The sequence below is a fragment of the Pollicipes pollicipes genome, unplaced genomic scaffold, assembly GCF_011947565.3.
Source record: "Pollicipes pollicipes isolate AB1234 unplaced genomic scaffold, Ppol_2.1 Scaffold_2555;HRSCAF=2994_pilon_pilon_pilon, whole genome shotgun sequence".
NCBI classification, from domain to species: domain Eukaryota; kingdom Metazoa; phylum Arthropoda; class Thecostraca; order Pollicipedomorpha; family Pollicipedidae; genus Pollicipes; species Pollicipes pollicipes.
Window position 1 is genome coordinate 4,382,727 of NW_023596136.1, and position 12,987 is coordinate 4,395,713.

The 12,987-nt window shown below is 47.5% G+C and overlaps 1 protein-coding gene across 1 annotated transcript in view; it reads left to right on the top strand.

Annotated features, from left to right (window-relative positions):
* LOC119105942 (ATP-binding cassette sub-family G member 1) overlaps positions 1-12,987 on the top strand; it is a 44,302-nt gene that overhangs the window by 5,093 nt on the left and 26,222 nt on the right. The window contains exon 2 of the mRNA XM_037229516.1: positions 7,068-7,195. Within this exon, the coding sequence (XP_037085411.1) occupies positions 7,096-7,195 (100 nt within the window). The 5' untranslated portion in view covers positions 7,068-7,095. The remainder of the gene's footprint in view (positions 1-7,067; positions 7,196-12,987) is intronic.

Sequence of the window (12,987 nt, forward strand, 5' to 3'; positions counted from 1 at the left end):
GCCAACACTATACAATCACTGGCCAATATGCAGGAATGCGATGAAAAGGGCCAAAACAAGAGCACGTAACGATAATCGGCTCAGGAAGCACTTTCGACACCGCTACGGCCACCTCTCGCGAGATTGAAGTACTACAAGTGAATCAGTCCGTCCGCTTAAGTGGCAACTCTGACACGGTCAGTCTGGTGGTGACATGACATCATGAGAGCGTTTTATGGTAGACACGGTAACTTATTGAGCAGCGTTTTTACTAAATAGTGAGAATGTATTGTCTCGAGCAGTCTTTCACTCTAAAGATAGGAGTGAACTTCTTTCATAATAACTGATGTTTTCTTCAATATTTTCAAATACGGAACAGTCCTTTGAGTTTTGATATGCGCTCTGTGGCGTTGCGCGAAAAACTTGTCTATGGAAAAAACTTGTGACCAATTGATTTGTTACGTTGCTGACTAGCACATAAAACATGCTTTGCTTTACAAATTCGATTACGACAATGTGCACCACCACAACTTAGAATTGTGATGCATTGCTGTTAGGGGCATGGATAAGCCATCAGTTGCGCATACCATGTTGTTTGCTGCCGCTGGCGGCATGCAAAAGCCGCACATCTCTGCAAATGTCCGCCATAGTATTAAGCTGCAACGCGCTTAAAAGACTTAGCTTTTTCATTTCCTGCGCCTGGTGTTGGTGCCATCAGGTGCGCTAGGCCGGTCATTTATTCAGCCTTTGTCAACCGTTTGCCTCCAGCTCAGCACCGGAATCGCCAACAAAGTCATGTTTTGATAAGCTGTCATTACAGAGGCTGGTACACCTGCCTTTTTCGACACCTGTCCTAACTGCGCTCACGTAACGTTGCACGACACTTGGCGGGGAGTCCAATAGGAAGGGGTGCCCACTTTTGCGACGCTGACTCGAGGCGTTGCGGCGGTGCAGGGCTCAGCTGTGACCGGTCTGTGGTCAGCGGTCCGCATCACGCTCGGTCTATGTGCGGCCGCACTTGCAAGCCCATGCTATGTCTGAGCGCTGGAGCAGCCAGAGTCGCCGCGGGCGAGGCCGCCTGGCCCGTGCCAAGGGTACATCGCGTGTGTGGGCGTGGTGAGTGCTCCGAGCATGCGAGATTGCGCTAGATGGGCGGCGATGCGGTGCAAATGACGCCGATACACGCCGTGGGTATTGGTCGGACTTCTGGAAAAGCTAGGATGCATTCGCAGTCACCTGAGCTGACTATAGGTCTGGGCGGTTAACCCCTGTCATTCTCTGGTATGGATATTTTTATATTGCTCTCTGGCATTACGGTTGTGCATTGTTTGGTATGATAATTCTGCATTAGGCATGAGTCCCGCAACACGGCAATACTGTCAACGACCATCACTTTCATAACAACCAAGTTGACTGGTTGTGGAAATCCGAATAGTGGAAAGTGATATTTCAGGTTGCGGTATTACAACCGCAGTGTGCCAACTGGAACCAGTGGCTTACAGTTCGTTGCAGTGGATTTCAGACTTGGAGGGAATGGACACGTGTGGAACAGTCCCAAAGAAGGAAAAGCACGTGTGATATTATTGTTCTGTGACTCAATCCTATGCACTTTCTGTCAAAGATGATACGTGCCAAACACCTCGCGCGCAAACGATCAGCTTGAACGCGGGGAACCTGTTCTCCAGCGTGCGAGCAAATGACGCCACATTTGTCGTGCAGAGCAGGTTGGGGAGCGATGACAACCACCTGGAAAGGAAAGGCATCCAGCAGCAAGTTGAGAGAACGGCCGTGGGGTCGCCCCTGTCGCTGGCGATTGCCAGCACGCAACTAACATAAGCCAACCCGAGCTGTCGTTGGCTCATGACCTTTGTTGACATTACGACACGATTTAAAGCGTCAGAACACAGCGTTTCCTTAAGTACCGGTTATAAAACTACACACCGTTATGATCGCCGCTAGAGGGCCCTGCAGCTGCTCAGAAGATCTTAGGCTTTAGCACGTATCTGTGTGGCCGGTTGAAGGACACACCCTGCGATTTTGCAAAGTACGAATGCTAGAGACACCAAATTCAAGGATGGATTGGCCGGTATATGAACTTACTTCCGTCAAAACTTGTGGTTCCTGGGTTCCAGAGGAACCTAATAGCAAACGTAATCATCAGATATGATGCCCATCATATGTTATATGATGTCATCATATCTGACGTAATGTCATTGTATCATCGCTTTAGTACCATATATATGCAATGAGATTTCATTTTATTATATTTTTACCAAAGCGTGGATCACCACCTGGCCGGATTTCCAAATTTCAAGGCCACGTAGATTGAATGGTTGAAAAACAATAAAATGGAAATTATTCCTAAATATTCCATGTATTGCTCAATGAGGACATCAACTCAGAAAAGGACTTTTAACCAGTAAAACACAGCAAGGTACAAACAGGCTACGTACAGCATAACTCAGCCACATATTTCACAAACAAAATCTGATGAATATATCACATAGACAACTTGAAAAGAATGAGTGGCACTCATGTTTGCATACTATAGGAAATCTAGAGCTCTCATTCCTCCCAAGGTAACATAAATATTCAATGGTCTAATAGCATACTTCACAATAGCACAGCTACCAGCCTTCCTGATCTTGTCAACAACCCCATTTAACATTGTAGGTGATGTTGCATTTCAGAGTTGAAAAACTGGGCAGGAGCATGTTTCGTTGGTAGGCAGCACACCACCGAGTTTTGAAAAACAAGCTCCTGTCTGAGAAAAATAAAAACATAGCTCCATCGCAACACTATAGTTTCTGTTAAGTCACGTTTGCGTATGACTCTGGGGCTCTCACGACGCACAAGAGACGTTCCACACTTTGACTAAGTGCCATCCGATCTTTCTTTTTTTGGCTGGCACTAGTGGGCAGTCCCGTATGTGGACGATAATTGTGTTGCAGCCGGTCGTTTAGCAGGAAACTATGGTCGCAGTTTCCACTATTTCATCAGTTGGTGTGTCCGAAAACCGATGCACACCTGGAGTATCTTATATGAGATGAGATGGTCATCTTAGATTTTTGGAAGGCGTAGCGTACTAGATGGGGTTTGCCCTATGCTTGTAAATTGGGTGCCGCTCAAACTATCGAGTGGCAAGTATAGGTATGTTGCACCTAACTGGAGTCTGAAAATGCTGGACAAAGTGCTCATGCCTTTAGGTTATTGGACCAGAAACGATTTTGGCTCCTGCGATATGGTGGTACTTGTGAGCTTTCGTCCAATAATTGTGATATAATTACATAGCAATATGATGGGCCTTGTTCTGATCTTTGTGCAAAATTGCATTGCCAATAGGCAACAAGCTATATTTAGTATTTTAGCACCCACGGGCTTACAGCAACTTATTGCACATCTTCTCAATGGAATTTAAAGAAAAATTTAAATTTAATATTAAAACTAACAAAAGTTGCTCTTGAGATTCTGCAACACCTTAAGGTGGATGTTTCACATTGCGAGATGTTAAAGCAGGCATCATACCTGATTAAATGAGTTTACTTGTGACTATTGGTGTACTTTTAAGTGGAAAAGACTGTTCTAGACAGCCCAGTTTCTTTGTGTAGTGAATATTGACGGCCGTCCTATCTGGAAGTCGCGCTCACGGACGGCAGACATGAACGACTCAAAGCGAAGGAATTATATTTTCGGCTTGAATAGCTGCATGGTTAATGGAATGATGGGATTTGAATGACGTTATTTTGGCGTTATGGATGCCAGAATGACCTTGAAATAGTCTCCCCACAGAAGCCTCCACATCTTCGCGGCTGTGTAGCTCAGAAAATAAAGTGATTACGTCTTGAAGGGAGTATTTCACCCCTTGTTTACTTTTCACTTACCGTTACATCAGACGCGTACGATTTGAGCGGTACACCAGTTTTCTCAAAACTGATCTGAATAGCTCAGAATTGTTATTCGAAGCATGTGACCCCGCGGGGGAAAAATTAATTCGACTTCCCGTTCACGACCATAAAACCATTACATTTCATTTGCCTTGCTTTTTGCAGCGTGTGTGTTCTGTAATGTTTGCAACACTCTAATATATCAGAATGTGTTGTGTAATATATGTAACGAAAGCTTGAAACACTCTGTTACGGCAAAAAGATGACCAAACCTGAAGCTATTATCCCGTGAATTCAACGAAACGTTACATCGTGGGTTTGATTTCTCCGCCATGGCGTTCACCACAGTGACTCTTTTCGAGGTGCACTTTAGTTTTGGTAATGGAGTGTCACATGATCCATGTGACGCACTGGTTTAAACTTCAACCAGTGCGCTTCTCAGTAGTAGAAGCTTCTTGCCCGCTGGGTTAACCACAAACGTTTTTTTTTTATTCGCACGAGCAGAGATGCGCACGGCGGGTGTCATGACGACGATGATCGCGATTGCAGGGAAGAAGCATATTGCTGTCACAATGCGTTAAGAGCGTTCTTTGGACCCTAAAATAACTACAATTGATATCATTATATACTGATGGTGCGGCAATGACACTACCCAGTGTTCTGATTGGATGTAACTAGTACTGAGTTTCCACTAGGTTATGTTTTTGAAATATGCTCGAAAGGTGGGACACACCCTTTAAAAAGGCCGGGGTGTGTGAACTGCCCTGAATGATCTTCACCATGGATATTTCAGTTCAAAGCCTCATACATGTCGAACACTCCGTATAATATCTTTCCATCTCCGTGATAAGATCTTTGATACGGATATTTCAGTTCAAAGCCTCATACAAATGTCGTACACTCCGTTTGATGTGGAAATTGATCGGCACGGATTGATCTGATGCATTTTTCTCGTGAGTCGGACCGAACGGGATTGAATTTATAAATTGGGGAAAGCGGATTGGCGGACTGAATCTGGACAGGCCGGACTGGACTGGACTGGATCCTAGAAATTTAATCCGTGAAGTGAACCCCATGTCGGTGAAAACGAAATAGCGTTTTTTTTTTGTACCCCTGCGCAGCCTTTTATGCTCAAAGAAAGCGTAGCTGTTTTCACTCGAGAACTAGGAATGCGTCCGGCAGTTGCAAATGGCGGCCATCTGGAGTGTGTGTGTCGGGTCATCCAGAAAGTGCGGCCATCTGGAGTGTGTGTGTCGGGTCAACCAGAAAGTGCGGCCATGTGGAGGATTCAGGCAATCGCCATATGCCGCGGTTGTATGCAGTGACTGTAAAATACGTAACCGCATGAGTAAGTACTGGCGAATAGTTCACACGATGTGACCAATGTATGACCTGGCTCGACGTGCAGAACCTTTTTACCTCACCTTCAGAAGACAGCACTGCCGCAGCAATCCTTGATCAGGTTGACCAACGTGTTCAAATTTCGCTGAATGGAGGTCGTGTCAAAGTTTCCCCGAGGTGACCCGCCTTCGCTGCATGTGTCTGGTTCGAGTGGGTGCAGCTGTGTGATTGCCGTGTGGATTTAAGACGTCACATGTGTGAGCTATCTGCCGACTACTCGGCGCACCTATCGTCTTTCGCGGTCTGGTTGGGCTGGGTTTGCAAACAGGCGCTGGTGCCGTTACCGAGCGAGACGTGTCTGTTTTTTTCCTAGCGTGAAACTTACCAGCATTCGTGTGGTTAAATTAGAACTGACAATCGTTCCTTAGGGGTGTCGTCCCATGCCAAGCGTGATCTTACTGCACGCAGCCGAACGAGATGCTTTTGATCTCCTGTGGACCGGAATGAAGTCGCGTATCAGAGACCACCCAGAGGCTGGCGTGCGTCGATAGAGGCTTGAACGTGACAGCGTGGCGTACGTCTGAGACTGTGACATGATGGCGTACGTCTGAGACTGTGACAAGATGGCGCACGTCTGAGACTGTGACATGATGGCGTACGTCTGAGACTGTGACATGATGGCGTACGTCTGAGACCGTGACAGGATGGCATACGCCTGAGACCGTGACAGGATGGCGTGCGTCTGAGACCGTCGCAGGATTGCGTACGTCTGAGACCGTGGCAGGATGGCGTACGTCTGAGACCGTGACAGGATGGCATGCGTCTGAGACCGTCGCAGGATTGCGTACGTCTGAGACCGTGACAGGATGGCGTACATCTGAAACTGTGACATGATGGCGTACGCCTGAGACCGTGACATGATGGCGTACATCTGAAACTGTGACAAGATGGCGTACGTCTGAGACTGTGACATGATGGCGTACGTCTGAGACCGTGACAGGATGACATTCGTCTCAGACTGTGCGTTCCAGCTGCCGCCGGAGCCAGCTGGGCTGAGCCCGAACCACACCACGGGATCGGAGCCCGCGCGGCCCTATCCCAGCCGGTCGGGTTGGCTTCCACTTTCATTTCACTGGGTTGGGCTATTCACGATTATAAACCAGTTTTGTGCCGGCAATAGGTGACCGCCGGATCGTGTGAGACTTCGGAGGACTGCCCTGAAGCGCGTGTTTCTGTGACCGGCTGGGAGTCGGCACGGGCGAGTCGCTGAGATGTGAAGCCTTATCGATAGCGTCGGGTTAGGTACTCTTGGTCGTTTCCGATGGCAGGCAAAGCTTTTAATATGGATGCTGTTAAAAGGAAAGGAAAACGTCTTCTCAATTCTGTGTATTTCATGTAGCGCATGTGGGTGTGACGTGGCACAAAACGCCTGACGAGATTGGGAAGCCTGACATTCTCTCGTCCCCTGTTCTGTACCCGTGGCAAAATCCCGCTGATGAGGCCAGATTTCAGGCCGGCATTGACAGTGGCCAGCTCTTATTTCAAGTTCTATCGGGTGGAATAATGTGCGTTCCTCGTTAACCATAGCCGTGGTTGCTCAGTTTGAGTCCCCTTAGCATGAGTCCCTCGTTTCCCTCCTCCTGGCATGCATTGCCAGCGGTATTACGTATACTTGTGTTTGTATGGATAGATATACCCACGTCGCTGAATTTCCCATAGACCCTGATCTGTTTTCGATATAAAGCAACGTCGCATGTATGCCTATTCACTGGGTGGCCTGCACTTCCGTGTATTTCAATTAGTTGTGTCGTCAAAACCTTACCGTTCTATTTGCTGATGAAACGATTGCCTTCCGTTCCACAGATCGACTGCAAGTCAGAAGGCCGTCACAATGTTTAGCAAATTACCCCAGTCACAACCAGTCACCATAGAGTTCAATGACCTTTCGTACAAGGTAGCGGCACCCCGGCCCAAAGGACAAGTTAAAAAAGGTGAGTGAGTCGCACTATCTAGCACACGGCATATGCACCTGAGGCGCTGGTTGATGGCTGTTTACAAGGTCTAAACAAAGTGTGCCTTTTTGTTTCATTTGCGTATTTTGAGTGCTTGTATCAGCTTCCTTGTCTCCTTACTTTCTTTGCCTGATTTTGCCATGCTGCGAATGAGGAACGTCATGCTTGCCAGAACCATAGATTAATGTATGCCTGGATCGCCAAATTGGCATTCATTTGCAACCGCGTTGAATGTCAAAGGTCCCTAACGGAAGCGCTCTGGAAAAAATATCCATTGCCTGCCTGTATGGGAAATGCCTTATACAATGTACGTAACCGGAGCGATTATTGCAGATGATTCGTATCACACATATTTGGATGTAGCTGTTTCACATTCCTAACTTGGAGCCCACCTCACCACAGCCAATCGTGCATCCAACCCTCAAAAACCTGTCACCACCATTGGTGTATGTTGCGAGCAGACAGTTGTTTAGAAGCACATTAGGTGCAGTGCCTTGCGCCTGACCACTTACATCGGGGCAAGATTCCACAAGGTCCCTTACAACATAGATGGCAGATTGAACCCAGTTGGTAAGGCTAAAATATTTCTAACTTCCAAATTTTGGAGAAAATAATTCTCCTTCAGCAGTCAACTTCTCCGATGCTAGTCCGCGCAGCCTATTATTCCCAATGATTATCATGCCATTCATGACCATGCGACGCCGGTCACGGCTGGCGGAAAGCTAGTTGTCTTTTATCCCCGGCCTAGCGAGGTAGACCCCAGGTCCCCTCCCCCCCCCCCCCGTTTCCATCCCTACGGTCTGCCGTAACTATTTCTGTGCGGTTTGGAGAAGGGTGCTGAAATTTGACTGGCTGAGTTTACGACATGTCAGCCACGTGATTTAAATTTGCAGCTTCCGAAAATGGCAGTTCGTCAGCGATGACCTCTTGCTACCGCATAGTATAGGTAACATGTGGGTAATGTGAATCATATTGATCCATTATCCTCATAAGGGCCCATTAACAACTGCTTCCCGCAGGAAGGATACTACGAGGAGATTTTTAGCTGTATCGCACCGAATACATTACTATAGTCGGAGATTTTCTAGTCTGCGCGTCTTAGTTGCATCATTATTAATCTTCTACTAAAACCCTGGTTTTTCTTTACGTTCAGATCATCAGATGTCAGGCTAGAACCAGCTCGGGCTGTTGTTACCAGATTTGACCATTCTGAGACGTACAATTAATGTTTTAATGTCGCATGTATTACATCTTTTGAAGGCCTTTCCCACCCTGTCTTCCCTTTGCCGTAGTTTGTTTATTTCTGGATTTGAGCTCATTTCTCGTGATAACCAGGCAGGCTAATGCAATAAAAGCCATTCACCCTTTGACTTGACTTGTCATAACGTTATTATGGCGACATGAATGCCTTGGGTGACGTTGAAATAGTCTCCGCGAAAAAGTCTGCACACCTTCGCGGGCGTGTAGCTCGAAAACTAGAGGGGCTTAGGTCTTGAAAGGGCAGGGCTGTGAACTGCACCAAATGATCTTCAAGATGGCTATTTCACTTCAAAATCCCGTACAAATATGGAACACTCCCATTTATATATATATATATATATATATATATATATATATATATATACATTTTCTATGCTGGCAAGTACCGTCACGTTGATGTAAATGCCGTAAATACATCCTAGAAAATATTGTTTTGCCATTCTATGTTCACATCGTTTTGCTAACGAAATATGACCACGGATGCGACCACCATTCGTGTTTTGACGCCCCCCCCCTCGCCCCAACAATGACAAAAACTCATATGTTCAAGGGAGGGCTGATCCAAAACACAGGCTGCGTTGACGTCGGCTTGGCGGTGCAGACGTTAGAAAATGTGTCCTGATTTTTTAGACTCCTTCGATTATGCATCTTTTCATCTCAAAGAGGAATCCGCAAAACCTTCCGACCGTAAAGGTTTTTCGCATGCATAGGTGTATCAAGGGGCGCGACCAGGTCTTCCTAACGGTGCGGGGGTCGGGATAAGTTCGCCTCACGGGTGTTTTAACAGTCGGAAGGCATCTGTGGTAAACTCAGAAAAAATGCGCGGTCCACCGGCCCCTGTCACCTGAGACGCTGGGTACCATAACGTGGAGTGGGGGGGGGGGGGGGGCGCGGAGGTCGTTGGTACCTAAATATTTTGCTTTCCAAATGAGCTTTATTCAAGAGCTAGGTGACCCCCTCCCCCATAGATGCTGAAAGAGCGAATGATGTACGGAGTTGGTGGTGGAATCTTTTTTGGCAAAGGAAAGTTAAGCGAAACTTTATGCTTCATTTCGTTTCATGCACCGCGATGTGGGTGGCACAACCCGAGCCAATGTTTCCGTGTTCCAGAGCAGTTAACATGAACGCAACTAATAACCTGTACATGAGCACCAGCTCATGATATATTAGTACTAGCATTTCTGTACCGCTAAGGTGTCCAGCTTCAAGCATGGACGTTCGTCGGAAAGGCCCTGTTCGGTAACAACCAGGCGTGCATATCTCTGATCAGTGGTCATAGCGGTACCACTCACCATGTGTAAGACGAAACGATGAAAAATAAAATTAACACCTTGATAAAATACCCATATATGACGGTGGCAATATTTTCTGGGGGTGCATAATTTAATCTCAGACGAACGTGCAGTCGGCCACCCCTCCGCCGGTACGCCAGATTTCAAGGTCAAGTCGAGTCCGGGAGCTTTCTTCGTTATTCTTTTTTGTTCTTAAACTCATTGCGTTGGCTTTTTCACAGACCGATTTCTGTTCTGGGGTAACGCCACTGAATTTTCAGTAGTATACTGCAAAATCATGCTTAAAAAAGTCATTTAGCCCCCAAGGGAGAGGAACGCCGAAAGGGATATGTTATAAGCATGCCAAGATGTCAAATTAGCGCGACAATATATATATATATATATATATATATATATATATATATATATATATATATATATATATGTATTGGCATTTCGAATCAACGTGGCAAGAAAAAGACACACCGATATCTCTACACTGTTCTTAAATATCAATCGCAAGCAGGGGTACAGGTCTGCAGTCAACCATATATGATGTGTGATCGCAACCAGCCACCAGGATTGTACTGGGGAAGGAACCAAATTAGATGCATTCCAGAAACTGGAATCGCTGAATCACCCACCGATCACGTTGGGCAGCCCATGCATCCTCAATGACTTTTCTTTCATTCTCTGCAGCTGGAGCCGCTCTAGTGGCCGTGCCACCGTTTTGCCAAAAGCCAGGAACAAGGCTGACGCGGCGCCATGAACACAGCGGCTAACATAAGCTTTCGATGGCCCGTGTCCATCTCCAATGAACAAATAAAAAGCTCCTGTCGCAAATAACCGAGACATTAAGGCAGCAGCGAAATTAGCTTAGATACACGCTCCAATTTACCACATTGCAGTGGCAAAGCTGTGCTGGCTGGTGCTAAGGATTTCAAGTGCTGAGAAAAGCATACTGGCACATGCTAGCAGCAGCGTGTGGCTAATATGCAATAAGTGGGTGTTTCAGAAATCACTTTTAATAGCCCTTTGTAAAGCATAGCGGACAACAGGAGCTTTAAACCAGTTTGCAATTAACATTTTGTGCGACACCAAGTGCATCAAAAGAGACAATGATTTTAGCGGGCAGTGCTTGGAGTCATGTGTAGCGTGGTGCTCGTAAGTCATGATAGAAGTCAACAGGCAATATATTTGCCTCAATGCAAGGAGACATTGGTCATGTGGGAACAAAGCTCTACTCCTTCCTTTGCGATTAGCCAGTTGTGGTCTTGTTTGGCCCAGAATGGTCTCAGCCACGTTTGCTGACAGGCTGAATCTCATCCTGGGAAATAGATGTCTTGCACGTATGGTGTGCAAATGTGCATTTGTGGCAAATTGTTATGCATAGTGCAGTTCAGCTGAAAACATTCTTGAGTATACCAATTGATTGGTTTGTTCCACAAATATTGTTGCTTCAAATGATCTAATTGATTGTTCCAAATACCTTAAGTAACACGCCCTACCTCAAGCTCTCCGCCGCTTGCCATCTCGGCTTAATTCTGGGCCTGTACGCACTGAGCCTTCTTTGTTGAGCATCCTGCCCTTCCGTGCTTCAACTAGTGGGCAAATATGTCAAAACACTAGTTTGCTTGGCTACTGACTCCACATCATGTACAGGGAACTGACAGAATGCGGAAAACATACGCAATCTTTGGTGTCGTTGATTGTGTTGCCAGATATGGTCTTCATCCATCATAATATACGCCTTGGTGTAAGTTGTGTATGTATGAGCAATCCAGGCAAACTTGCGTGCGTTTTTTGTCGTAGATTGTACATTAACGGCGTTTTTTAGCTGTCCTTGTTTGAACTTGCAAATCGCATATTTTTACGTCGAGCAACTGTAGTGTACAAATACACGCTAAAATTATACGAAATGCTCCGAAAATGTGCGAAATATACCAAAAATTGCGGCTTTCCGTTTTGAGAAACTAGCTGCTTGCCGGCTGGATGGCTAGCCTTAACCGTTGGACGATTCGCTTATCGAGTTTCTGTTGTGAACATTGCGTATCTTCGGAGGGCTGCTGATAGCCGAACCGCATGACACCGCACGAGCCGCGTGAACCGGCCAGCAATGCGTAAGTCTTTATGTAATTGCAGCAGTCGATGCTTTTTCTTGCATACAGTGCTACATACATACATACATGTTGTTGTTACCTACAGTGCTGTATTTAGCCTCTGTCCGGGCTCTACAGATAAGCGCTTCTCGATAACTGTACACCGCCCCAACCAGCGGCAACGCGGATACATCCTAACTGTCCAGCCAGGTGCTAACGCAGATGTGTCCCTGCTGTCCAGCCAGGTGCTGACGTGGGTGTGCCCTAACTCTCCAGCCAGGTGCTGGCTGGAAAGTGCTTAACATGACAAGAGGCCTGTGGGGTGATTTGAAGGAGCGTCTTGGGCCCTCTGCTGGCTTGTAGGAGGCTCATTGTTGTGAAGTGTAAAGGTGATAAGTGAAGTGTGCTGAGTGTTACGGGGATCCTGCATGCCTATAAAGATGCTGCTACCGTCCTGTAAAGGACACCGCTAGCTCGGGAGGAGCATCTTTGTAGGCATACGCGGGCACCTTAGCAGTACAGAAGACCCCTTCACGAGCGGACTGAGTTCATCTGTGCTGCCCAACGGGCACCTTTTTCCAGGTCAGCAAAATAACCCTCCAGAAGCCGACTGGGACACTTTATTGTTCGCTTCGGGGCCTGTCCGAAAAAAATGGTGGGTGCAAACAGGCCAGCACGTGCCTCTGAATGTTTCTTCAGGTGCCCCGGCTTTCCTCTTAAATGCGACTGATGACCTGTGAGGGGTATCCACCAGGTTGGCAGGTTCGGTAAGGGGCGAACAAATCAGGCCGCGAACACTGGCGGCGGACCGTCCAATGCTGGTCTTACCGTGGCCTCGGTCATCTCAAAAAGCACCGCCCAAACGGAGTAGTGGGTGGGCTGGCGGCCGGGTGGTGGATGTCTCGGCAGCTCAGGTGGCGGTGGGCTGGCGGCCGGGTGGTGGACCTCCCGACAGCTCAGGCGGCGGCGGGCTGGCGGGCGGGTGGTGGACCTCCCGCCAGCCCAGGCGGCGGCGGGCTGGCGGGCGGGTGGTGGACGTCTCGACAGTTCAGGTGGCGGGTGGGGTGGCGGCCGGGCGGTGGACCTCCCGACAGTTCAGGTGGCAGGTGGGGTGGCGGCCGGGTGGTGGACCTCCCGACAG